This window comes from Rhinolophus ferrumequinum, chromosome 10, assembly GCF_004115265.2.
Source record: "Rhinolophus ferrumequinum isolate MPI-CBG mRhiFer1 chromosome 10, mRhiFer1_v1.p, whole genome shotgun sequence".
NCBI classification, from domain to species: domain Eukaryota; kingdom Metazoa; phylum Chordata; class Mammalia; order Chiroptera; family Rhinolophidae; genus Rhinolophus; species Rhinolophus ferrumequinum.
The window spans coordinates 74,044,339-74,070,042 of NC_046293.1; the positions used below are offsets into that span (position 1 = coordinate 74,044,339).

General features: G+C 33.3%; 1 protein-coding gene across 1 annotated transcript in view; it reads left to right on the plus strand.

Annotated features, from left to right (window-relative positions):
- Positions 1 to 25,704, plus strand: part of PTPRQ (protein tyrosine phosphatase receptor type Q) — a 196,965-nt gene that overhangs the window by 58,825 nt on the left and 112,436 nt on the right. The window contains exons 18-25 of the mRNA XM_033118569.1: positions 6,385 to 6,545; positions 7,267 to 7,412; positions 12,733 to 12,901; positions 14,323 to 14,613; positions 14,878 to 15,153; positions 15,524 to 15,675; positions 19,009 to 19,150; positions 21,874 to 22,143. Of these exons, the coding sequence (XP_032974460.1) occupies positions 6,385 to 6,545; positions 7,267 to 7,412; positions 12,733 to 12,901; positions 14,323 to 14,613; positions 14,878 to 15,153; positions 15,524 to 15,675; positions 19,009 to 19,150; positions 21,874 to 22,143 (1,607 nt within the window). The remainder of the gene's footprint in view (positions 1 to 6,384; positions 6,546 to 7,266; positions 7,413 to 12,732; positions 12,902 to 14,322; positions 14,614 to 14,877; positions 15,154 to 15,523; positions 15,676 to 19,008; positions 19,151 to 21,873; positions 22,144 to 25,704) is intronic.

A 25,704-nucleotide genomic window follows, 5' to 3' on the forward strand; every position in this document is an offset into this window, starting at 1 on the left:
GAGAGAGAGAGAGAGAGAGAGAGAGAGAGAGAGAGAGAGAGAGAGAGAGAGATCTGCTTTAAAATCTACTTTGTTCATTGCTATATCTAGGACAGATAACTACCTGGCTCATAATTGAAACAATATTTGTTGAATGGATGAATGAATAAAGAGTATATTTTAAGAGTTAAAAAATTAAGTACTGGCTTTTTCTCTTTGAATTTCTGCCATGAGAGTAATGATACTCTTTCAGAAAATGAATGCCTTGCATTGAAGAGAGTAAGATCACGTAAAGAAAGAACAAAAAGGAAAAATGTGTTAACATGTTCAAGAATAGTATCTACAACAGACTTAAATATATATTAATGATAATAAAGTGTATACAAAGATATTTTAAAATTTCCAGAGAAATCTGCTTTAACTCATTGCATTTTAAATTAATTTTTCCTTCTAAAGTTCGCTTTGTGAAATAAGTTTTATCACCTAGCAATATGGTAGAGTAGCATTTTTCTTCAGTCACATTGATAAATTATACTTTTATGTTTTCAAATTATACATGATCCTTATATTTCTAGAGCAATGACCATTAAATAAATGAATTTCTGTTAGAGCACTGCAAGCTTACTCTTCTAATACAACTTTGGATTGAGGTGTTCTAGTAAACTGATATAAAACTTACTTATTTACCTTATAGTTGAATTCAACATGGATTTGTGTAGCAATTTTATTTCTAAATTCTCAGTAAAATTTAACAGTAGTTTTATCCTTTGTTTAACTTCTGAGTGAATGCCCTATAAGGTTTAGCTAAAAGACTGTGGAATGAAAGTGATGCTGAAAATTCTAACTTATGTACAGACCTCGGCTTTGAAATGTTTTTCAGTTTTCTTAGCAGTAATTATGAGAAGCAATTTTGAATCAGTCAGTCTGACAAATGTTTATTAAACTCTGTGGGGAGATAGAAACATAAAATTGTGTAGACTAATTGGAGATAAAATATGTCCATGTGAAAAAATTTAAAATACTGAGCAATATATTAGGAAGTCAAAATAATTTTAGTGCAGTTTTTTGTTAAATGTCACTAGCCAAATAATTTCCTCTGTAATATAAAAGCTTATCTTTGAAAATGGCCTTCCATATGCTATAAAGGATTCTCAGTCCTGTTTCTTCCATTTTTCTAAATGATTTTTACTCTATTAAAACTACTTAATGATTTAAGCATACAAGTATGCTATAGATCAATAATCAGAATGGGAAGAGGGCCATTTCAAATTTCCTGAATTTAACTCCCATTTTGGAATGAAGGTAGTAAAAGATAGATTCGTAATTCAGGAGAACATCTCAGTGGAAACTTTTTGAAGGCTTGGAGGAAGCATGAATGAATTGCATCAAGAAGATGATAAATACCATTGTAGGTGTGGAATATTGGGGCCAGATTGTGATGATGAGGGATACAAGCACAGATAGAGGGAGTGGTGTAGAAGGGGGCTCTTGATCCTTTAACTTGAGGTTTCTAATGGGATGTTAAAAACTCCCATTAGAGTTGTCTCAGCTCTTTCTTGCCAGTCATTTTTAATGAATGACTTGGATGAACTTGAGCATTAAGGTCACGAGCAAGCTACCTGTGGACCACTCGTGCTTTGCTGGACGTTCACACTGTTTATCAATTCTGAATACAAGTCGGTCAGCATTTGAAAATGAGTCGATATGAAAATGAGTCGATACCTAGTAAAACTTCAGGTTCCTTTGTTTCTTACAAAAATCAGAATATTTTCACCATATTCCTCAGGATAGAAAGCAGCTGGCGTTAAATCCATCTTTAGACGGAGTATTTGCCCCGCAGTTTACCACAGTTCCCACCACACCCTGTTTAAAAGCCAGTCTTTTGAATCATTTGTTTTGCTTGTCTGGGTCTCAAACTCTTAACCCTCGGTTTCGGGGGTCTCTTCATTTCATTTGTGAAATGCACAAAGCTGGGAGAGATTGTGATTCCCTTGCATTACAGATTTGGGGAACAAAATGTGTTGGAGAGCTACAGGGCTCAAGAGGGATAGTAGAATAGTTACCATTTGGGGATAGAAGTTGTATTTGGTTTCTTCTATATTTTTTTATTTATTTTCCCATAAATACCATAAACAGAAAATATTATTCTCATTTTAGAGTTGTGGAAAATGAGTCTTAATGAGGTTAAGGAGTAATTTAAGTTTATGTAGCTAGAAGGTGACAGCATCAGAAATCATACCCAGATTTGTCTTATTCACATACCATGCTTTTCTCATGTCACTAGCAATAAGTGTTATAATTGGCATTTGTTCTGAAATCTCAGCAGTATACTTAAAGACTTTGAGAAGTCTTACTTTGATAAAAGCATTTGTGATAGAGACTTATAGAGTAATAATAAATTAAGCTTGTTGAATCAAGTCATATGAGATATTTCTACTAAAAAAAAAATCACTGGCTTGATATTGGTCTACAGTAGTTGATGGACTGTATCCATTCTGAGAGAATTATTACATTATTTCATATGTAAACCAATTGGACTACTGATTCCCACAATTTAAATAACACATGGACAATGTAGAGCTTGTTTAGGGAGGGTGACAGAAATACTCAGGATGGATGTATATGAGAAATTGTTGAAAGAACAGGAATAGATATTAGTCAAGATTCTTTTAATTTCAAATGACTGTACCCAACCTAAATTGGCTTAATCAAAAATAGGAATTTATTGTCATATGTGGCTGAAAAGTCCAGGCATAACAAACTGGATGTAAGAGCTCAAATAATTTCATTAGATGTGTTTAACAGCGAGAAACTTGGTGTGGACAACAGCAAGATGGTCGTGTGTCTTGAGTATACTGGAACAGGAGGAAATAAATTCATGGAAGTGAACAGGGATGGATGTATCATCAGGTTCGATTGTCCACCTGGAACCAAATATCAAATGATGTATAATAGATAGAATTAAAACCATGACCTTTTGAAGGGTCTCAAACTTTGTGGGAAAAACCATTCATGTTCATATTGATGGAAATGAATACCAAAACCACAGGGGAAAATTTATGTGTTTCCCATGTGGTTTTGGTATTCATGACTCTCATAGGCAATTGCTGCCTGGCACGGTCTTGATGTGAAAGAGATGAGCAAAGAAATTGGTTACGCAGAGCAAAGAAATTGTTGTTATTCTCTAGAATTTCCTTTATGGCCTGTTTTTCAAAGGAAAAAAAATGAATTAACTAGGAAATAACTTCATGTTAAAGACTCCATTAATCTCCACCCAAGACATCGTCTTGGTGTTACCAATGAGTGTAGGCAAAAAACTAAAACTAAAACAAAAACAAAAAATCAAAACCTGCATCATATATTTTTTCAGAATAATTTCAAAGTTATTCAAATTCTTTTGATTTCTCCAATTCAAAGTAACTTTAAAAATGTTGTAATAAGTGTCTAGAATTAAATCATTAAAATGACTGCACTGAGGCCTCCCCTCAAGTTTTTTCTGTTTGAAAATTTGCACTGATTAGGAGGTTCGACTGATGTTGAAAATTATCTATTTTAGAGGGTAAGTATTGTGTGACATTTATATTCCCTCCATTGCTATACAGCTTCTGACTTTGGATGCGTAAGAGTTAGACCTACTTTGTCAGTTGGGCCTCCTCTCTTTCTCCTTCCACCTTACTCAACTCCCTATTGTACTCTCGAATCTTACAAACTAGCTTTCTAGTGAACAATTTCCTGCATCTTTAAGGGGCTATTGCTTTATTTTCCTTTTCTACGCTTTGATCACTACCAATTTATTTGCTCGTTTCTTTCTCCTTTTCTTTTAGCCACTGGGAGAATAAGTTACTGTCCTTATCCTTAAGGAGATCACCTTGTTATTAATGAATGTTTTATAATTATTTACTGCTTTGTCTCTCTATTTTGATAGAGGCTGTATGTTACTTGTATTTATGTCTAAAATAAAACATAATAATGAAACACAAAACAATCCTATTATAATATTTTTAAACTAATACAAACAAAAGAGAGATCATAAAACGAAACCAGCTCAAACCAGAAGTAACAGCTGATTATAGCAGTGTCAAAGCTGGGTTTCTCATGCATGGCAAGGAGTGACCCCTCTGAACTGCAAAATTCCTCACTGAGATCACTCTTCAGAGAGCAGAGAGCTCAGGCTTCAGCCCAGAGGTTAATGTGTGTTTCCTCCAATCTGGCAACAGCATAAGAGCAAGGAAGATGGAGCCAGAAACTCAGGGGCAGTATCTCTTCTCTCTCCTTTCCATTTTCCTTGGTTCTCAGTGTTATGGCAAACCAGCTCTTACCTAACCAAGATAACATTCTCTACTCATCAGAAGTTGACATTTCAGTTGAAGCCTATTTATGCTCGGATATTTTTCTACCTTAGTCATTAAAATATCAGCCACAATCCTAAACTCCAAAAGAAAAGCAAACAAATCCATAACAGACGAGACATATTAGTATCTGAAAATTTTTGTTAGCACTATTTTATAGTCTTTGGAGGTAAATCAGGATAGAGGTAGACACCATATTCATATATGTGCTAACTGAGGAAAATTATTGAATTTGTTTATGTATTTTATAAAGATTATCTTATTTTTAATGAAATATACAGATATGTGAGACAAAATTTATTTTTGACCTGAATTTTCCAGATATTTGCCTTGATTCCGCACTATCTATAGAACATAATTGGGGTTTTTCTTAGTGAACACAGATACTTATCCACAATATTTTGCTGTGAATATTAGAGTAAGAAGGTGATGCAAGGCAGCAGATAGCATTGAAAAAATATGCTATAAAGGGATTTTAAAAATAGATATAATACAATTAAATTACTTTAGCTTATTTCATAGTTTTAGAGATCTGAATTGGATTAGCTATATTGCAGTGTTCTAATAATACGACTATGGAATCGGGTAAACTTTCTATGACAAGGCATCTTTCTCTGAGACTAATAGCAACAGCATTAAGAGTTTGAAGAGATCCTCTCCCATAGTTTCAATGAAGTCAAAGAAAGTTCTCCCTGCTGCTTCTGAAAAAGGATGTCTGATGAAACTTTTCGAAATGCTGAATAGCCTGGCTAATGCTGCCTGTCTCCGATAGCATACTCTCAAATCGTTATTTTTCTCGCTATGGTAAGCTTTCCAACAATTTTTCAGAAATGTATCTCTGTGGATAGCCTTAATTTACTTAAAATGTATTACTCCTTTTATTGATTCAAGACTTCAAATATTTCAATAGTAAAGAGAAAGCATTTTATCTTCAGAGGGAATATCCATTTACTTCTTGGATACCTGTGTTTCTAAAGGAGAAAAAAATGAGATTGTATGAGATACATAACTTTTCTGTGATATTGATCATATTTTCTTATCTAAATTCTTTAATTATTAATTTTATTGCTCTTAAAATCTAGAATTCTTCTTTAAATGCACAGTTTTTAGCACCTCTCTATACATGTTCATTCTTTAATTTATGTTCTAATCTATACCCAATTCAAAGCCATGAACTAACATGGCTGAAATAAAATAATTGTAGTGCTCTTTTACTTAGCAATATTTTGTTCTTTAGACTTTTTCCCCCCTTCTGGGATTTTGGTACTCACTTGGAGGGTTTTAAGTCAATATTTATTTTCTTGATTGACATAAATATTTTAAGATTTTGAGTGAGAGATGTGAGCTCTACTTTTTTTCTTTCCTATTTGTTATATATACATTATTTTCAGTCTTGTTTCTAATTAAATAAAGAATAACCCACTGGCTTGATATTTTAGATACTGCTATTCAAATATTTACTATTTATTTATATGAATTTGTCTGAGATAAATGTTACTTCTGTACAATATATGAAAATGAGTTTGATGAATATATAGTATAGATAAGATTTTCCCAACACTTAAAAAGAACAAATATTTGAACAACTAAAACGTTGGTATGAAAAGAATGCTGTATACCTTGAATACACAGTATTCCTAGAGATCCATTAAAATCAGTCCTAGCCGTGTGTATTATCTTGTTAAAGACCATTCCACCATTTATGTTCTTATTCAAGGTAAGCACAAACAGTCTTTTTATGGGTATGTCTTTAAAAAATTAAAATTTAACTTTAACTCGGAAAAAGTATCAGTCCTAGCAAACTCTAATATGAATATCTTATTATATCTTGATTGAATTACTGAATGTGCTTGAAAACAAAAGAAGTTTATTGTATTATTCTGAAATTCACTTGTTTCAATGTTTCAGGATAAAGTGACATCTTTATCCTATTAGTCTGGATTAATAAATTTCTGTGCATAAATGTTTATTTTTAATGTACTTACACTCAAAATGTACATGTAATATTTAATTTAAAAGCCAGTTACACAGGAAAATCTCTTTTTTTCTCTCTCAGGGATAGATCATCATTTAAAACTATTAATGTAACTGAAACATCATTAGAGTTTTCAGATTTGGACTATCATGTTGAATATAGTGCATATGTAACAGCTAGCACCAGATTTGGTGATGGGAAAATAAGAAGCAATATCATTAACTTTCGAACACCTGAAGGAGGTGAGTTCGTTCCCATGTAGGCCAAGTAAAAGAATATCCTACTCAAACAAAATAAGTATTCAATGTAAAAATGTATTATTAACCCTAATATCTGTCATCGGTTAGATGCAAAATTGCTTTTTGATCACTTTCCAGCTCTGTGATGTTGGAAAAGTTAATTAATCTCTCTGTGCCTCATTTCCCCTTCTATATTATGGAAACAATATAGAATCTACTTCACAGGGTTCTCGTGAGGATTAAATGAGTTTATATTTGTAAATGCACTCAGCATAGAACGGAACACTTAACTTTATGTGTTTGTTAAATGAAACAAAATAAAGTGCATGAAGTCAGCTCTCTGCCTTTGTCCTCTACTATTCTATTTTAAAATTCTAAGTTGTTAGAAATTCATATTACATATTCACTATTGGAAACTTGATATAAGGTTGTTTTCAAATCCAGGGCAGCAGGCATGTTTTAGAACTGGGATAGTATTATAAGAGTCAGAAACCTAATTGTGCTTTGCTTCGATATTGCTATAGTTAGAGTATGCAAGAGATGCCCAACGAGCCTTATGGATTTCATTTATGACTTGTAGTTAGATGTGATTACAATCGCAGTTTTTTTTTTTGAAAAACAATTATCATCACTTACCAAAGGCAGGTAAAATTTAGTACATTTCAGGCATTTGGAATCACAAGTACAGTTTTTTGTTCAATTGCTTTTTCTTTTTTTTTAATAGCACCAAATGATCCTCCCAAAGATGTTCATTATGCAAATCTCAGTTCTTCATCAATAATTCTCTTTTGGACGCCTCCTTCAAAACCTAATGGGGTTATACAATATTATTCTGTTTATTACAGAAATACTTCAGGTACTTTCATACAGGTAAGACCTGAGTTTTCTCCTAGTTCTTTATTTACATCCTTCGATTTTGTTGGTGATAATATAGACTTGGCATGATAGAAAAAGTCATTTACCATATGTTGATAATTATGCATAGACATTTTATAAAACTTCCATTGACATAGAAAAATGTGATGGAGAAATGTCAGATACATTTTAATCTATCTATCTATCTATGCACACACACACACACACACACACACACACACACACACACTTCTATATTAGCTTCAAATATATTACGAACAGTGAAGCTGCCACTTACTTAAAATTCTGTACATAAATATGGCCTTCAATTCCACTCCTCCAATAAGTGTTCTTTAAAGAGTTCATAATTTCATTTACCATTAATTATTTCTCAACTAAAAAAAATTCCTTTTGTTTGTATACAATATAAATAATTTCATGTTCAGATGTGTTTGTGTGTTTTTCTTCATTTTTAAAAATGTTTTAAATTGTTAGCAGAAGGGGTTATTATCACTACTATTACTATTATTAGCAGTATCAGATATAACGAAATCACTAGAAATGTAGTTATTTAACTTGGAAGGGTCTAGGATTACACAGTTTGCACATGGGCACTTTCTGGGATGTGAATGAAATTAGTTATGAAAGTTGCTAAAATGCATTTCATTTAGAGAAATATTTTAATTTTTTTCAGTAGAATTTCTTAATTCTCCAACCTAAATATTTCATAGTACTTTAGTATAAGAAAGAATAAAATTGGAATTGGAGTGATTGAATCAGGAATGGGGAAAGCTGGAATATAACTTGGAAAACACTGATTTAGAAGAAATCCTGCAATTTACAGAATGGGTACCTTACTGATAGAAACCACTGACTGTGTGTTGATGTTGACTCTGGGCATTCTTCCTTCTTCATATGCTTTTAAGCAGGAGAATAGAGATAGATAAGTCTTAGTCATTACAAGTTGATTAATTCTATTTGTGATTGAACCCAATTTAGTCACTAGAGTTAGCTCTTGTGAGCAGCAATCTCAGGGAATAAAGTACAACTTGCTGTAATGCATCTGTGCTGCAGTTTACACTAATGAATAGGGTCAGAGCAGAACTTTGCAGGATATCTCAGGACTAACCCAGTGATGAGTAAAAGAAAGTCCAGAGGTTTATTTGGTTTTTAAATTCTGTTCAAGGCCCTCTAAGAGTGGAGTTGTGTAAGAAAGATGCATTGTTTTGTTTCCTACTCTGTACACCAGGCAATTTTTGCTGCACCTTTTTGTTCTGCTCTATTTGTGGGAGGGAAAGGGGGATTAGTGTCCAATTTATTAGTATTTAACCACTATGCTGTTTATTAATTCTACAATGTCATTATGTCATAGTGGTTATTCAAGTTGCAGATTTTAGTTTGTTCGTGCATTTAACAAAAATATTGCAAGGTGGTGTCAGTAGTTCTGCAAAGCTTTTGCCTCTGTACAGTTTACTTTATGGATTATACGTGGTTCTATTTGGGTTCTCTTTGTCCACGTCTAAATAATCAAGTGTAAATATCTAACTATGGTTTCAACATGAGCTTATAAACCTACCTATTCAAACCTGGGTATATAATATGATCCATTTGTAATTCATCTATCTAAGAAAATGTGATCTTTTATTAAATAATCTAAAGAATGCTTTTAAATGTGACAGCTTCAAGAAGACACAGACTAATGATGTTAAAACATTTCACATATCACTAAAAGTTCATCCATGCATTAACTTATTCCTAAGGTTAATGTTAAATGTAGCATCAAAATCTTCACTAACTAATTTTCTATTTTGGGTTTCTAAACTGTGTAGATAGAATATCTCATGCATGGTACATCATATTCTGCTTCCTCTTTCTGGTATCTGCTGCTTGTCTTAGTTCCCTTAAGCCATAGCAAACAACTTGAAGAAAAGGGTAATGTGGCACTTACCTTTCCATACCCTGAAGTCCTCTAGTACTGTATCATACGTAGGTTTAATGCTCAATAAATATCTTAATTGAAGGAACGTAAATTATTATTATAGACCAACGTTATTTTCAGTACTTAGTTATAATTTTGGAGCACTTGAGTTTCTAGTGAAATGATCTTCCCTTCTTATTTTGGGGAATTTAATCCCTCCGCTACTACTTGGCAATCCATCTTGTTCTTCCTTCAATTGTTGCACATTGTTTTTTGTATAGTGTATTAACTCTTCTACATTTTAATTTGTACCCACTTCCGAGGTGTTATCAAACAATACGGCGAATGTTTAAATAAAAAAAAAATTAAAAGTAAAAGATACATTGCCACCAGTCGCCCTTCAAATACTCCCCCTCACTTTGAACACACTTAACCCATCATCTTTGCCAATTTCTGAAGCAGTCCAGGAAGTCCTCTTTCGTGTCTTCAGTTACTCTGTCGTGGCTACGTCAATGTCCTAAATCGATTCAAAACATTTACCTTTCATAGTCATTTTGACTTTGGGGAAGAGCCAGAAGTTGTACAGTGTCAGATCCAGTGAATAAGGTAGATGAGGGCCCATTGTAAAGTTTTTATTTGACAGAAATTACCATATACCATAAGTGATGTGTGACATGGAGCGTTGTTATGATGGAGCATGATTTATGGCACACTTTACTTGTAAAACACACCTTCTCTCAACCGTAGCTCACACCTGACTGCCTGCACCGAACAAGTTGACACTTGTCACACACTGTTACTAAGGTTCGACACACCGCTTCCCGTATTGAAGATCCCTGCCTTTCTGTTGGATGGCACTCGGCAGCAGCATTCTCCGTATTTTGTGAACACAACAGAAAGACTCCATGTCACACATCACTTATGGTGTACAACAATTTCTGTCACATGAAAACATTATGGTGTGTCCTCATCCACCTTATTCACCGGATCTGGCACTGTGCAACTTCTGTCTCTTCCCCAAGGTCAAAATGACCATAAAAGGTAAACGTTTTAAATTGATTGAGGACATCGAGGCAGCCATGACAGTGCAACTAAAGACACCCATGAAAGAGGACTTCCAGAGCTGCTTCAGAAAGTGGCAAGAAGGATGGGATAAATGTGTTCGAAGCGAGGGGGAATTTAATGAGGGGGATTAATGGCAGTGTGTCTTTTACTGTAATAATTTTTTTTAATGTAATCATTCACCATGTTTTTTTGATCATACCTCACATGTTATGTCTCTTCTGTGTGCCTGACATAGTCTTATTATATTAAATAGTGCTAAATAAATACTGGTTGATTAATCAAATTTGAAATGTTTTTACTAAATACCTTCAGACTACATACACAAAAAAGTAAGCCTTAATTAAATAATTTGAGCCATAAGATGTTTTTTTCTAAGTGCCTTCCATTTTCTCCTCATGATTGTAGAAAGAAAAGAGGAACCATTGATAAATAATGATATCCAGTTGAGTTAATAGAAAGAAGTGAACACTTTCATAATTCCTTCATCATTAATAGGAAGAAAAAAATTACAATTTTATGATGCTCCCAAATTCTTTAAAATATATAATCAATATTCTGAAAAATATTTGAGTATTTTATAAAACCTCAACCGACACTAATCAGCACAGTTGTAGCATTTTCAGGTTGGCCCCCGGGACCTTCCCCATTACTAAGCTTGGAGTTTCTACACTTTGCTACTCTGTATGTTGATTTTGTAATAAAAACTGCTACCATCTATTTTTCTTTTAGTACAAACATATTTCCAGTTTAATTATTGCAATAAAAATGCGCTACATTGATTTTCCTCAAAAACTAACATGTTAAAATAAGGAGACAACCAATTCATGGATAATAATTATTTTGAAATAATCTGGGTAATCGATCTAATTATAAATTTGTTGCATGTCTATGCATGTTTGCACACACTCAGCTTGAATGCCTTCTGGGTAATTCAGAATAATTTGTTGTTTAATTGGTATCAAGGTCATAGGTAATCGGAATAAATTCTATAACAAAGAAAAATTAAAAGTTATACCAAAAAACTACACTAATATTTTAAGCAATACTTTATATAAACCAGTTATTTCATGTGTAAAGCAGACGTGTTGGATGGTATTAAAGATCACAGCCCATATTTTGTGTGAGATTGTTACATTGTTTTTACTTGTCTATTCCTAAATAAGTCACCACAAAATTGAAGTACATGATTATTACATTCTCTCTTTCTCTCCACAACCCCTCAATCCAAAATACTGGCAAAAGAACCACAAAAACTTGCTGTACTTAATTTGTTGATACATTGTAGAACCATTCTAACTATAAATTTTAGTCAAATTGATTATCCTATGTCATTAATTTAAATTGATTAATTACCATTTTTTAAAATTACGTGCCATACACGATATTAATTGCTTTATGTTCTTCATATCATCTAATCTTCAAAAGTTCTCTGAGAAATAGAAATCATTATTCCCAATTTATAGTTGAGGAAGGAGAAGCTTTGAGATTGATAATTTCTCTAGAACTACCCTACCCTAATTGAATACAGGTTTATAGGACTCTAAGGACTTTGTGTGGATTGGAATGATTTAGATTTCTCAGTGTAGATGGACGTTACTATAAAATTATTCACACTGATTGCCTACATGATATTTTGGAAAAGTCTATTTCTTTTATTTTAGTATTGATTTTGTTTCTGTCTTTTGTGTTTAAAATGAGCTCAAATAGGAAATGATTGCATAAATTTCCTGATAGTTCAAAAACTGCTTTGGGACAAATATAACTAGGAGTCAGGCCAGAGAATTATAAAATTTCTCTTACTCTCCATATAAGAGACTGCATCTAAGTGCCTTCCATTTTCTCCTCACGATTGTAGAAACAAAAGAGGAACCGTTGATAAATAATGATATCCAGTTGAGTTAATAGAAAGAAGTGAACACTTTCATAATTCCTTCATCATTAATAGGAAGAAAAAAATTACAATTTTATGATGCTCCCAAATTCTTTAAAATATATAATCAATGTTCTGAAAAATATTTGAGTATTTTATAAAACCTCAACCGACACTAATCAGCACAGTTGTAGCATTTTCAGGTTGGCCCCCGGGACCTTCCCCATTACTAAGCTTGGAGTTTCTACGCTTTGCTACTGTATGTTGATTTTGTAATAAAAACTGCTACCATTTATTTTTCTTTTAGTACAAACATATTTCCAGTTTAATTATTGCAATAAAAATGCGCTACGTTGATTTTCCTCAAAAATTGACATATTAAAATAAGGAGACAACCAATTCATGGATAATAATTATTTTGAAATGTTCATGTATACTACAACTATATTCTGAACAATTAAAACAATATGTTTATTTTTCAGAATTTTACACTCCATGAAGTAACCAATGACTTTGACAATATGACCGTATCTGCAATAATAGATAAACTGGCAATATTCAGCTACTATACATTTTGGGTAACAGCAAGTACTTCAGTTGGAAATGGGAATAAAAGCAGTGACATAGTTCAAGTATACACAGATCAAGACAGTATGTAAATAAAAAGCATTTATTAATCTTTAATAGGATTAATTTAAAACTTTATAATTATTTCACAACCTTTTTCTATTTGTATGCGTTGGTAGTAAAATCTGTATTTTATTTAGGCACATTTAACTAATCGTTATAGAAGTCTGAAAATGCATTTAACATAGCTATAAAAACTATTGCAATAATAACAGCCTTTTCTATACATAAAAACTACTACCATCCATTCATGAAAATTTTATCGTTTTTATTGCTTCAAAAGATGTCACGACCATCTGCTTCTGAGCATGAAAATACTGTTGCACAAATGAACGCATTTTCTAATAGTTAATATGCTTATCCATTTGCTTTAGAAATTGCTTTTTTTTTCTTTAGCAACTTTGTTTCATTCTTTGAATCCACATAGGACTGTATACAGCATCTTTGTTCTTATTGTATTTGTGACTAATATATCCAGAATGTCTTTTTCTTTTTTTTTAATCCCAGAAGTTTCATGTATGCAGCTTCTGCAAAATCTCGTTTGTGATGAATATTCAGGAAACTATAATGACTGAAGCTCTTGATGTTTTTGTTTTTAGGTTTCAGCTTTCAGAATACAATGATATGTGGAACATTGCTTATTCCTTATGGTTGTTTCTTTTGTCCACTTATTTTTAAATGACTAGTCTCTTGTTGAGAAATGGTATTGGCCTATACTTATGCTGAGAGTAAAATTTCATGTTTATTATTTTAAGATTACAAATTGACAGGCACTATAAATATGAGGAGTGAATGCTTTCCTTGTTGTTGGGACAATCTTTTAAATAGTTGACAAGTTGACCAACAGAATAAGATATGATAAAATATATGTTTACAGAGCTTTATCAAAAGTGTTTTAGTGAGTTATGTGGTCAGTATCATTTCAGGCATTCTTTAAATGCAGATCTCTCTCACGATTTTTATTTTACCAGCCTGTAACTTTTTATCAGTTATAGCATCATGAATAATAAACACGTTCTGTGCACTGTTCCAGGTGAGACGTCCTAGATGACCTCATATTACAATAAGGATAATATTTAGAAGACAAAAATTAAAAATATTGTGTAGATAATATTCATTATTAAATATTTAAATATCTGAGTACACATACACACACACGTATGTATATATACACATTTATAATTTCCATTTTATAGATAGAAAAGCCAAGAGAATAGTATATAAAACAATTCTCATACATATTGAAGATGAGGTTTATTAAGATGATTTTTAATATCATTATTTAGAAATATTTTATATTAGGTAATGTTTACTACATCTGCATTTAAATACATTAAGAGCCGATGATGTAACAGATGCCATTTCAACAATTATCTTTGTGAATTTACTTAAATTTTATTTAGGGTGACTGATAATTTTTATATTTTGCACGTTACCTATCATAGTACCTGAAGGGCTTGTTGGAAACCTGACTTATGAGTCCATTTCGTCAACCGCAATAAATGTAAGCTGGGGCCCACCATCTCAACCAAACGGTCTAGTCTTCTACTATATTTCTTTGAGCTTACAGCAGACTCCTCGCCACGTAAGACCACCTCTAGTTACGTATGAGACAAGCATGTATTTTGATAATCTGGAAAAATACACTGATTATATATTAAAAATCACTCCATCAACAGAAAAGGGATTCTCTGATACCTATACTGCCCAGCTACACATCAAAACTGAAGAAGATGGTAGGCTGAATCCTTTTATTGCCTATTAAGCAGATTATTGGTGTTCTCTTATTTATATTGCTTTCTGCTAGAAAACACTATCCTTATAATTATATAGCTTCTGTTTGTTCTCAAGTAATTAGCCTTTCAATGAACACAGTAAACTCTTTCTTAAAATTAAAATAATTATCTGCTGATAAAATTAAGTCCGATTTTTATTAAATCCTCTTCTTTTTAATGTTAATTCACTTTTGTTTTATTTAATATTCTTTTTTTCTTTTATAGTCCCAGAAACTTCACCAATAATCAACACTTTTAAAAACCTTTCCTCTACCTCAGTTCTCTTATCATGGGATCCCCCAGTAAAACCAAATGGTGCAATAATAAGTTATGATTTAACTTTACAAGGACCAAATGAAAATTATTCTTTCATTACTTCTGATAACTATATAATATTGGAAGAGCTTTCACCATTTACATTATATAGTTTTTTTGCTGCTGCGAGAACTATAAAAGGACTCGGTCCTTCCAGTATTCTTTTCTTTTACACAGATGAGTCAGGTAAGCCAGAATCCATGTTTCTTCAAATGATTTCATTGTTGCAGCACTTGCTCTCTCTTTTTAAGGAACCGCATGGATAATGAAAGGATACTTGATTGTCTATCTGTAACAGGCTTACAACTCTTCATCTACTTTGCTTAACATTTTTTTTTAAATTTGAACTTCAGAACAAAGTGTTCTGTTTGAAGTTACTTTGGAACTACTGAGTTCCAAGTACAAAAACATAATTACTTATGCTGTTTATTTCTGAAATTAAAATATGATCATTTTAGAAATCTTTCTTAACAAGTGTCTTCAGGAAGCTAGAGTCACAATGATATTTGCATGTTAAAAATTATGAATATAAGTTTTATAATGTGTTTTCCTGCAGTGCCTTTAGCACCTCCTCAAAATTTGACTTTAATCAACTACACTTCAGACTCTGTATGGCTGAAATGGAGCCCGAGTCCTGTTCCAGGCGGTATTGTTAAAGTATATAGTTTTAAAATTCATGAACATGAAACTGATACTGTATTTTATAAGGTAGGTTGACTATAACAGTGTATGTTTTTTTAAAAAAAAAAATCCAAAAATTGAATTAAAATCTTTTGACATACAGGGAGAAAAATGGACTGCTTTAAATTAAACAAGGACCATCTTTTAAACAAAACTTTTTTTTTTTTTTACAATTTAAGGATGCTTGGGAAAAACACAGAAAACATTTGCCAGATACAGAAGCTGAAGATTTCGTACCACAATTTACTTACAATTTTTAGCTTCTAGATAGCTACAATTTAAGAAATAATTACACCATTTGTTAACACTGGAAAGTATATAGTAAATTTTTTTTCAGACTAAAACCTGTTATTATCTAAAATGTAATATACTTCTATTTGTTGTTAAAAGAAGTACTATGTGAATGGTTTTAACCTTTTCAGAAAAGTGTTTATACTGGACTTCTGGTAATCTTCCCAGATAATGCATAATCCCACACTGATTGGTCTTTTAAGATACATCATTATTCTTTTACTTTCAATGCTAATTAATTTGTAACACTAAACACCCCTTTCCTCCTCCATTTTTAGGTTTCAGGATCAATGAAAAATACCCAAAGAATTGATATAACAAAGTGTCTCAAATATACTTCTATGATTTCCACCAGTTAATTGCCAAAATAAATACATGGCATTTATTTAAGGAAGTATTCCTTTTTTCCCCAAAGGCAAATTGAAGCTGAATGCTTGTATTTAGTTATGGCAAGAGGAGTGCAAACAATCTGCAATAAACATTGTCCCCAATATTATATGCATAGCAATTTATTACTGATGATAAATCATTTTTATAGCATGTGTAGCTTACAAAGTGAATAGTAAAAATCAAAAGCTTTGATTATGTTTATGTCATAAAGAGCAATAACTTTCTGGAAATCAAGCAATTACTCTAAAATCTGATAGGCTGAGAAGAATTTGAATTATATTACTCCATAAATATGGAATCTCTTCCCCAGAAGTGTGAAATTATATTAATAACACTAAGTCGCTAGCCCTCTAATATATATCCCCGGTCTAATCTCAACATTTTCCCATTTTTTATTTGCTTTGTCTGAATGGGTCACTGGGAAATAGATGACAAAAGGGAAAAGGAATCATTTTCTTAGTGTTGTCACATTCGTAGGATGATTGTGTGTGTGTTTTGGAGTGTGGATATGTATGTGTGATTTTTTTTCCGTTCAGAGCAGCCTTCTCTAGTCGACACCACTAGCATAGTGGTAAATCAACGGCTCTGGCATCAAATTACTCTGCCTTTGAGACTTACTGTGCTGAATTAGCGAAGTTTTTGAACCTCTTATGACTCAGTTTGTTCAAGTGCAAAATGGGAGTTATAAAATGTGTACATTAAAGCGAGCATTAGAAAGGAAAATCTATGTAAAGCATTTAGAAAATCTATGTAAAGCATTTAGAACAATTTATCATATGTGGCATATGATAAAATGCGTTAGCTATTGTGGTTGTACATAATTTAAAAAAGAACAAAAAATCCATCCAGCAATGTAGTAGTAGTAAGCATAAAATGACATTACGCCATTATCTGAATATGAGAATAAGTTATATTCTAACTCTGTTTTCTCAATGGAAATGCTACAATTAATATTCCACTAGTAGCAAAAATACAATCTTTATACTATAATATATTGAATTTATTATTGTTTGGGTGGAAGAAGTAGTTTATCTTAAAAGTCTACTATTTTTAGTTACTCCTTTTTATATCTGTTTTCTCTCCCATCAATTTTCATAGTCTTGTTTTCTTTCAAATTTCAAATGTACTCTTGTGCCATCTTTTTTCCGTTCTTAATATCTAGTTTACTGTATCTAGTTCCCTCGCTCTACTTAGCTTTTCTCCAAGTGTATTTTCCTATATTCCTTTCTATGTTTTCATCTACCTCTATGCCACAACAGTATCAGTTTCTATTATTTTTTTCTTTTTATTCTTTCAAATTATATGTGAGTTTATGGAGACAAAATAATTCCAGAAACACTGCAAATGTTTTTGCTCTCCCAGTCAATCCACTGTGGTCCACATGGAGATCAATAAGATCCAGGTTTGCTGGTAACTCAGGTCACTTGTACATACTGAAAGAAATTATTTATTCAGTAAAAAGTTCTATTAGAATATGTTTGTAAATACCCTCACTTATGTCTCTTTCTTACAACTATTTTTCCTTACTATCCAATAAGATGCTCACACTTTTCATTATAAACTCTTAAGTTCAGTCATTTCTCTGGGTACTAGCCCTTTCTAATCAAAATAAAAATTCCCCTCATTGTGTTTAATTTCTTCTCAGTGAGCAGTTGTTTGTAAATTTCACTAATTAATATGAAAATTTCTTAATAACTGGGACCATGTCTTATATATCTTTATAATGCCCTGGTTATATAACAGTATGCTTTGTAAAAATGAAAGGAAACATTATAATACAGTAATAAGTTCCTAATATATGTCAATGACTTACAAAAGAGTAATTTAAAATATGATTTTAACTGTATGTACCCCAAGAGTTAGCATTCTTGCTAAATTTCTGCTACTAAAATGTTTAATAAGTGAGTCACAGTGTTTTATATTTTGGATCAGATATAATGCAATATTCTTAAAATTATATCATACAGAAGATTGTTTTCTCTTTCCATGACTGATTCTCTGGGTTAGGACAATTATCTTTGAGTGAAGACGTCATACTTAATGGTAAAATTTTCTGTGGGAAAGTGTATTCCCTTCGGCAGTTGTGCCAACTGTTTTGTTCCTTTTCTCATTTTCCTACGAGATTGTGTCAAATTAAAAACTGTTTGGGAAAACTCATAGTTTAAGCTTCAGAGGAACAGACCTTGTTTTATTCACTGCTCTATTCCCAGTGTCTAGCATACAGTAGCTGATGAATAAATTAATTTACACAAAATATTACTGGGTACCTAAAAGGAAGTTAGATGAATTCAAGAAAAATCAAGTATCACTGACTTGTGTTGGATTTAAATTGGGGACTCTAATTTTAGCTCATTTAAACAAAGTAATTAGTATATAATTCCAAGTAAGAATCTAGGAGGCAAAATTAATACAAAATAATCTAGCTTTTGAAAAGAATGGCAATTTTGAGATTCTTCCGACTGAGAGGGTGCTCAATTCATCCTTGTGTCATCAGCTGAGCACACCCTATACCACAAAAAAGTTTAATACTTGTTACTAACATTTTAATTAAAAATCCCCATGCTTATTAAATCATAGGTTAAACATAGAAGGTATAACTTCAATGTGTTAAAATATTTCTTCCAGTAACAAACACAATTTTAATAATGTATAATGATGAAATTTTTTTCTGCTTTTCAGAATATTTCAGGTTTTCAAACTGAGGCTAAACTTACTGGACTGGAACCAGTCAGCACCTATTCTATGAGCATATCTGCCTTTACCAAAGTTGGAAATGGCAATCAATTTAGTAATGTACTAAAATTCACAACCCAAGAATCAGGTTAGACATGGTTTTTTAACCTAAAATATTTCCTTTTGTATTTAACCCTTTCCCTTTCCTTTCCTTTCTCAGTTTATGTGATAAAATATCATTTTTAAAAGTCTACTCAAAGGGAACTTGAATTTCAATGCTTTAAAGCTAGACTGGGTCTTGTCTGTGATCAAATATGTGGCTCATATATATATATATATATTTACACACGTGTTTTCTTTCTTTCTTTTTTTCTTTTTGATCTAAGGAAGTTGAAATAAATGACTAGTTTAGGGAAAAAGTAGGCTTCTAGATATCTGTGAAAATTACCTAATTCTTAGGACCCTCTGAGACAACTGGGGGAAAAAAAGGAGAAATGAAACATAGTCACTTTTCACAGGTTGACTTCTATTTTCATGAAATGATACCTATGATTATTTTTCAGAAGATGTGTGCTCACATTTAAAATCACTAGTCACCATGTAAGCTTCTACTTTCCCCTAGTCCATCTGTAGCACATAGAGAGGACTGTGAAGATGGTGAAATACCATTGGTCGAATTAAGCAGCTTGCCTACATGTGTCATGTACATGTTTGTATACTGAATAGTCTTCATTTATGGCCTAGAATGGTGGCTTAGAAACTTCCTTTTCCTTCTCTTAACTAGAACATATGTTTCAAGATACCCCTTAATCATACTCAGTTTTTTTTTCTGTCAGTTATTATTGGATGAGCATAAGATCCTGTTCTAATCATTTCTTCTCTTTGCTTCTGGATATACTCCCTCTTGTTTTAGTAAACCTCTAAATTGAAATCGTAGATCACTCACTGATAAATTAATAATTTTTTGCGCTAATTTATGAATATCTGAGACTTTTTCATAGCATACCTATAAGACAGGCTAAGTGAATAGTATATTTAGTGTATAAAAGTGTGCGCTCTGAAGTCAGTATCTGGATTTGAATCCAAGCTCTGTGACCTACTAATTATATAACCTTGGGAAAGGCCCTGGACTTCTCTGAGCCTCTATATCCTTAACTGAAAAGAAACACACATTAGCAGTAGCCACGTATCAGATTATTATGAAAGAATATTCGAAAAGATCCATATTCCATACTTGTTAGAATGTCAGAAACACAATAAGTGCTCAAAAATTATTACTGTTGCCCCTATTCCTGTATTACTGATGAAGAAGCCATGATTCAGGCAGATTAGATGAAAAGGATTAAGAATATTAGTGAAGAAACTGAACTAGAATATCAGCCTCTGACCTCCAGTGAAAGGTGGATATGATGATAGGAAGTACATATTATAAGTGAGTGATACTATATAAAAAAGCACTATAAAAATAGTGATACTATAAAAAGAGTGATACTATTAAAAACATAAAGAAAAAATATTTTAATACTTTATACATATATCAGGTTAATAAAAATCAAGGCTAATCTTGTGGACAGTGCTCTGTAAACCAATAAATATTTTTATCACTAAAATAAAGTTGTTCCACAAAATTTTGTGCTCTGATTGGTTAAATAAAATTTTCAGCTTTAGTGTTATAATACTATCAGCTGGTTAATTAATCGCTTTTAGGGTCACAGAGTCAGTGAAATCCATGTTCACAAAATCAAGGTTTATAAATGAAAGTTAAGGAAGTAGTCAACTGTCTCCTCTTAACCTATTGATTGAAAATATTGTAACATATTTTTCAAAATAAGGAAGCAAATAATTAATGACATTTAATAGCCAGAATCCTGGATCAGCCAGGAAATTATCTTTTCTTTAATTTTAAATGCCACTTTCCCTTAGTATTCTCCTTTAGTTCTGATGCCGTAATCTTACAGAGGAAGAAGGGTTCGTAAAGACACAAATTTAGACTAAAGGAGAGAACTAGGCAAGTTAGAAACTACTTGAGTATTCTTAAATAACTATGTTTTACATGGTGACAGCAAGTTGTTTTCTTCTCACTACTTGTTTGTAATCCACGAATTGACTATATTCTAATTTTCCTTGTAGCATCCTCTTTTTACTGTAATGGGAAAAGCTATGCTAACATTAGGGAACATTAAATAATTAAACATTTCCATGGGAAATAACCACTCACTTTGGTGGGCTGAGGTACTGCTCTTTAACCACGTCTACCAGACAGAGTGGACCTCTGAGAAACTGGGTTACTTCCAAGGGAATTCAGAGAAGTTCTACAAAAAACTTGGACTGATTTTAATCTTCCCTCCAATGATTTCTCATAAGGTACTGAGGAATCAGGTCGTCACATCCAAATATAAAAGCAAACCATTTAAATTGGTTACATGTTTGCTAGTGCTGTTAGGGCCAGACATGCCACATAAGGGAGGCACCTACATCTATATTTTGCATAAAAAGTTTCATAATAAAGTATTTCTAAGACTGTCTTTTATGAACATCCTCTGATGAAGAGAGAGAACCGGCTTCAATCATTGCCTGAGCTTGAAGCCATAGTTTCTTCTGAGGATTGGAGGGTGGGATTGCTATTTTGGCCTGGGAAAATATTCAGGGACCAGTTCAGTACTGTAAGAATTAACATGAGAGCAAAGAAAATGGGCCGACTGCCATTTGGTTCAGACTTCGTGAAGAACTTTTTGAGCACAAATTGAAAGGTGGCTATGTTAATTGTTTAATCTCTCTACTCCTAAAGAATTTTACCTCGCAATCACACAATTAAAATTGTTTCCTACGTGTCTATAAATTTTAACTTTAGGAATTTATTTATCTCTTCAGTTCCAGATGCTGTACAGAACATACAGTGTATGGCAACTAGCTGGCGCTCAGCTTTCGTGAGGTGGGATCCACCCAAAAAGGCAAATGGAATAATTACACATTATACGATAACAGTTGAAAGAAATTCTACAAGAGTCTCTCCTCAAGATCACATGTATACTTTCATGACACTTCTTGCCAATACCTCATATGTCTTTAAAATACGAGCTTCAACCTCAGCTGGTGAAGGTGATGAAAGTACATGCAACATCAGCACGCTACCTGAAACAGGTAACTAGTCTGAAACAGGTAATTTACCTGAAAGAGATAACTAACTGGAAACAGGTAACTATTCTGGATGATGTCATACACTTGTCAATATTGTTTGTAATCTTTACAGCGCATTTATCTAAAGATATGAAAGAAATATTAAAAATTACAACACACACTTTTTTATCCCATGTGTAACCAGAGTACCAGCTGTGGTGTATATTATCCCCTCTCCACAATTTTGGGAGATTGGAAGGAGGAAAAAAGAGAAAATCTGCTTTCTTGTGTTTCCACAAACATCTGTGTTTTACTATCCAAACTTACTGAATTATGTTTTATCAAAATTTAAAATATAGAATGAGCATGATAAACTTCTCCATCGCTCTCTCTTTTTTTCTTAATTGATCTTACCGAATTCTAGATGCTTCCCTAAATTCTATAGTGGCGGTGTCAGACTCACTGGCATCTATTTCTTCCCTATGTATCAGGCTTTACCTTTTATATGATTTGAATAAAAATATCCAGGTCACTGAGCCCTGATCTACAAAGCAGAAAACTCTCACTCTCTGTAGCAGTGGTCCATCCTATGTCACAATCTCCTTCATCGTCTACCGTCTCCAATAGAGTACCTTCTCATATAAATGAAAACCTAATTCCTTCCTGATAACACAGCTTTCCTTGCGGTCCTCCCTAATGGGCCTTGTGGGCACTGGCATAATTGTTTTTCTCTGGCTCATCCAGAGCCTCTATCTTGGAAACATTTTTTAACCCTTTTCTCCTTTTGAAATTGGAATCACCCAATTTTACTCCACTTTTGTACCCTTGAGACTGTAAAGCACAGAACTTTGCAACACGGCATGCTTTCTCCCTCATTTCAGCATTCCAGTCGGTATTCTTTTCTTCTCATTCTTCCAATGCAACCTTTCTTCAGACTCCAGTGTTTCCCCTATTCCACTGGGATCGATGCATTTTAACATCTTTCTCTTGATCCCTAAATCTCAAACCAAGTAATTGTGACTCATCTTCCAGGAAAGTCCCAACTCTGAGAGGATTCTACTGTTTGTTTTCACCAGATACTGGCTGACGAATAGGGCTAGAAAAAAGTAGAAATGGTTCTACTTGTTCGGCTATAAATTAACCTTCTCTAACTCTCCCAGCTGCTCCAGTCTGCTATATATCCCTCGTTTATACTCTACCAGTTCTCCGTAAGAAAATTCTGCTCTCATTCTGAACATGGTCTACTCCCACTATCACCCATTTTATTGTTGTCATGCATTTTACTCATAATATCAAAGACATGGATTTGCACTCCTTCAGACTTTGTCCATATCTTTATTTATGCTCTCCAGATATCCTCTCTTAGCAATGTTATTGCCTTTCTGTTTTCAGGAATCTAGCTGCTCATTTTTGTTTCAATCCCATGTCTCCTCTAGAACATTATTTCATTGATTCAATCTATTTTCTCCTGGATTTTATCTTTTCTCTCTCTCATGCACTCATGCATGACTACAGGTACACATGCACATACGGTCTAACCAACTGAGCTATCCAGCTGTCCCCCCCGTTTTGAATATGTTTGAGGTTGATATACGGTGTTTCCCCGAAAATAAGACCTAGCCAGACAATCAGCTCAATGCGTCCACATTGTTAGAAAATTTAAACTGAGGACCAGGTTGGTACCATGTTTCCCCGAAAATAAGACCTAGCCAGACAATCAGCTCTCATATGTCTTTTGGAGCAAAAAGTAATACAAGACCCGGTATTATATTATATTATACTATATTATGTCATGTCATGTCATGTCATGTCGTATCATATCATATTGTATCATATTAAAGATCTGGTCTTATATTATAGTAAAATGAGACCGGGTCTTATATTAATTTTTGCTCCAAAAGACGCATTTGAGCTGATTGTCTGGCTAGGTCTTATTTTCGGGGAAACACCGTATATCAACCTCAAACATATTCAAAACGGGGGGGACAGCTGGATAGCTCAGTTGGTTAGACCGCAGACTCTGAAAAACAAGGTTGCCGGTTCGACTCCCACAAGAGTAAGGGATGGTGGGCTGTGCCCCCTGCAACTAAATTGAAAACAAACAAACAAACAAACGAAAAAACAGCAACTGGACTTGGAGCTGAGCTGCGCCCTCCACAACTAAGATTGAAAGGACAACAACTTGACTTGGAGCTGGTGGTTCCTGGGAAAAAACACTCTGTTCAATAAAGTCCTGTTAAAAACAAACAAACAAAACACATATTCAAAATGTTATATAGGGAATTTATGTTATATAGGGGTGATAATGAAAGGAGATGTAGGAGATGGCTCAGAATGCTCCAAATGTTTTACTTATTCTCATTGTCTAGAAAATATATCCCAGAAATCATCAGCGATTAGAATCTGGTTTCTGACTAGCTTTCCATTCTTAAGTCCCTCCTCTGTATCTCTTCATATAGCTGATGTCTCTAGCCACACTTCCATTTATTCAGCACATTAGATTTCATGTATTCAATTAAAAATAATTAGTAAGCACCTGCTATGGGCTAATAATTGATTAGATTCTCTTTAAACATATGCAACACTTTTTCACTATCAGATTGCTTTGCTTCCTGTAGCTGTACTCTCTCTGTCACAAAAATTTGTATTCATTATTAAAAGCCCAGCTTAAATGTGTGAGGTTTTTGCTTTTTTAAGTCTTCAATAATATGCCAAGTTTTAAAGCTACAGATTTCTGGAATTCACCCCAGACTTGCTGAATCAAGCCCTCAAGAGGTGAAGCCCAACAACCTGTTCTATACTTTTAAGCATCTCTCCAGGTGATCTGACATTTTGAGAAGTACTGGAGTAGCTTACCCAGGAATTTTGATGGCAGGTGATATGTGGCAGTGAGGACAGGCAAACAGTGTCAGAGAGGTCCAGAAAGGGGTGACAGGTGTTTCCCCAGTGGGTGGGCAGAAGATCATTGCTATGCAGACTGAGGGAGAAGGAATTATGTTCAAATCCAGGCAGGTGGTCTGCATCAGGGTGGTCTAGCACCAGGTAAAATGGTCTTGATCATTGGACAGGAGCTGAGTCTTAGAGAACTGGGGGAAAAAGCTAGGACAATATTCTAAGATAAATGAGAGGTTCAGGACTCTAAAAACAAGGTAAGCAACTACTCATTATTATTGAGTCCACTGGTACTCAAGATGACTGTGTAGTCACAGGAACAAAGCGAAGTTCAGTCAGTAGAACTGAGACACATAATCAAAGTGTAATATTTACTTGATGTAGAGCCACCTGAACTGAAGGTTCAGGTGTTTGTAAAAAAACAAAAAAATTCTTTAATTAAGGATTTGAATTGGATCTTAACTCAGGATTAAAAGACCACACGAGTGGAGGTTGAAGGGATTCTAAATCAGTGAATTAGGCCGCTATTAGACATATTGTACAATGTACTGTGCACTCAGTACTATAGGACAAATGTTTCTCAAAGTTTGAACTTCTGGCTCCCGACATCAGAATGTGCACCCCTGAGCTCCTACTCCAGAACTATGGAATCAGAATTTGGAAATTATGATTCACAGATCTTCATTGAAACAA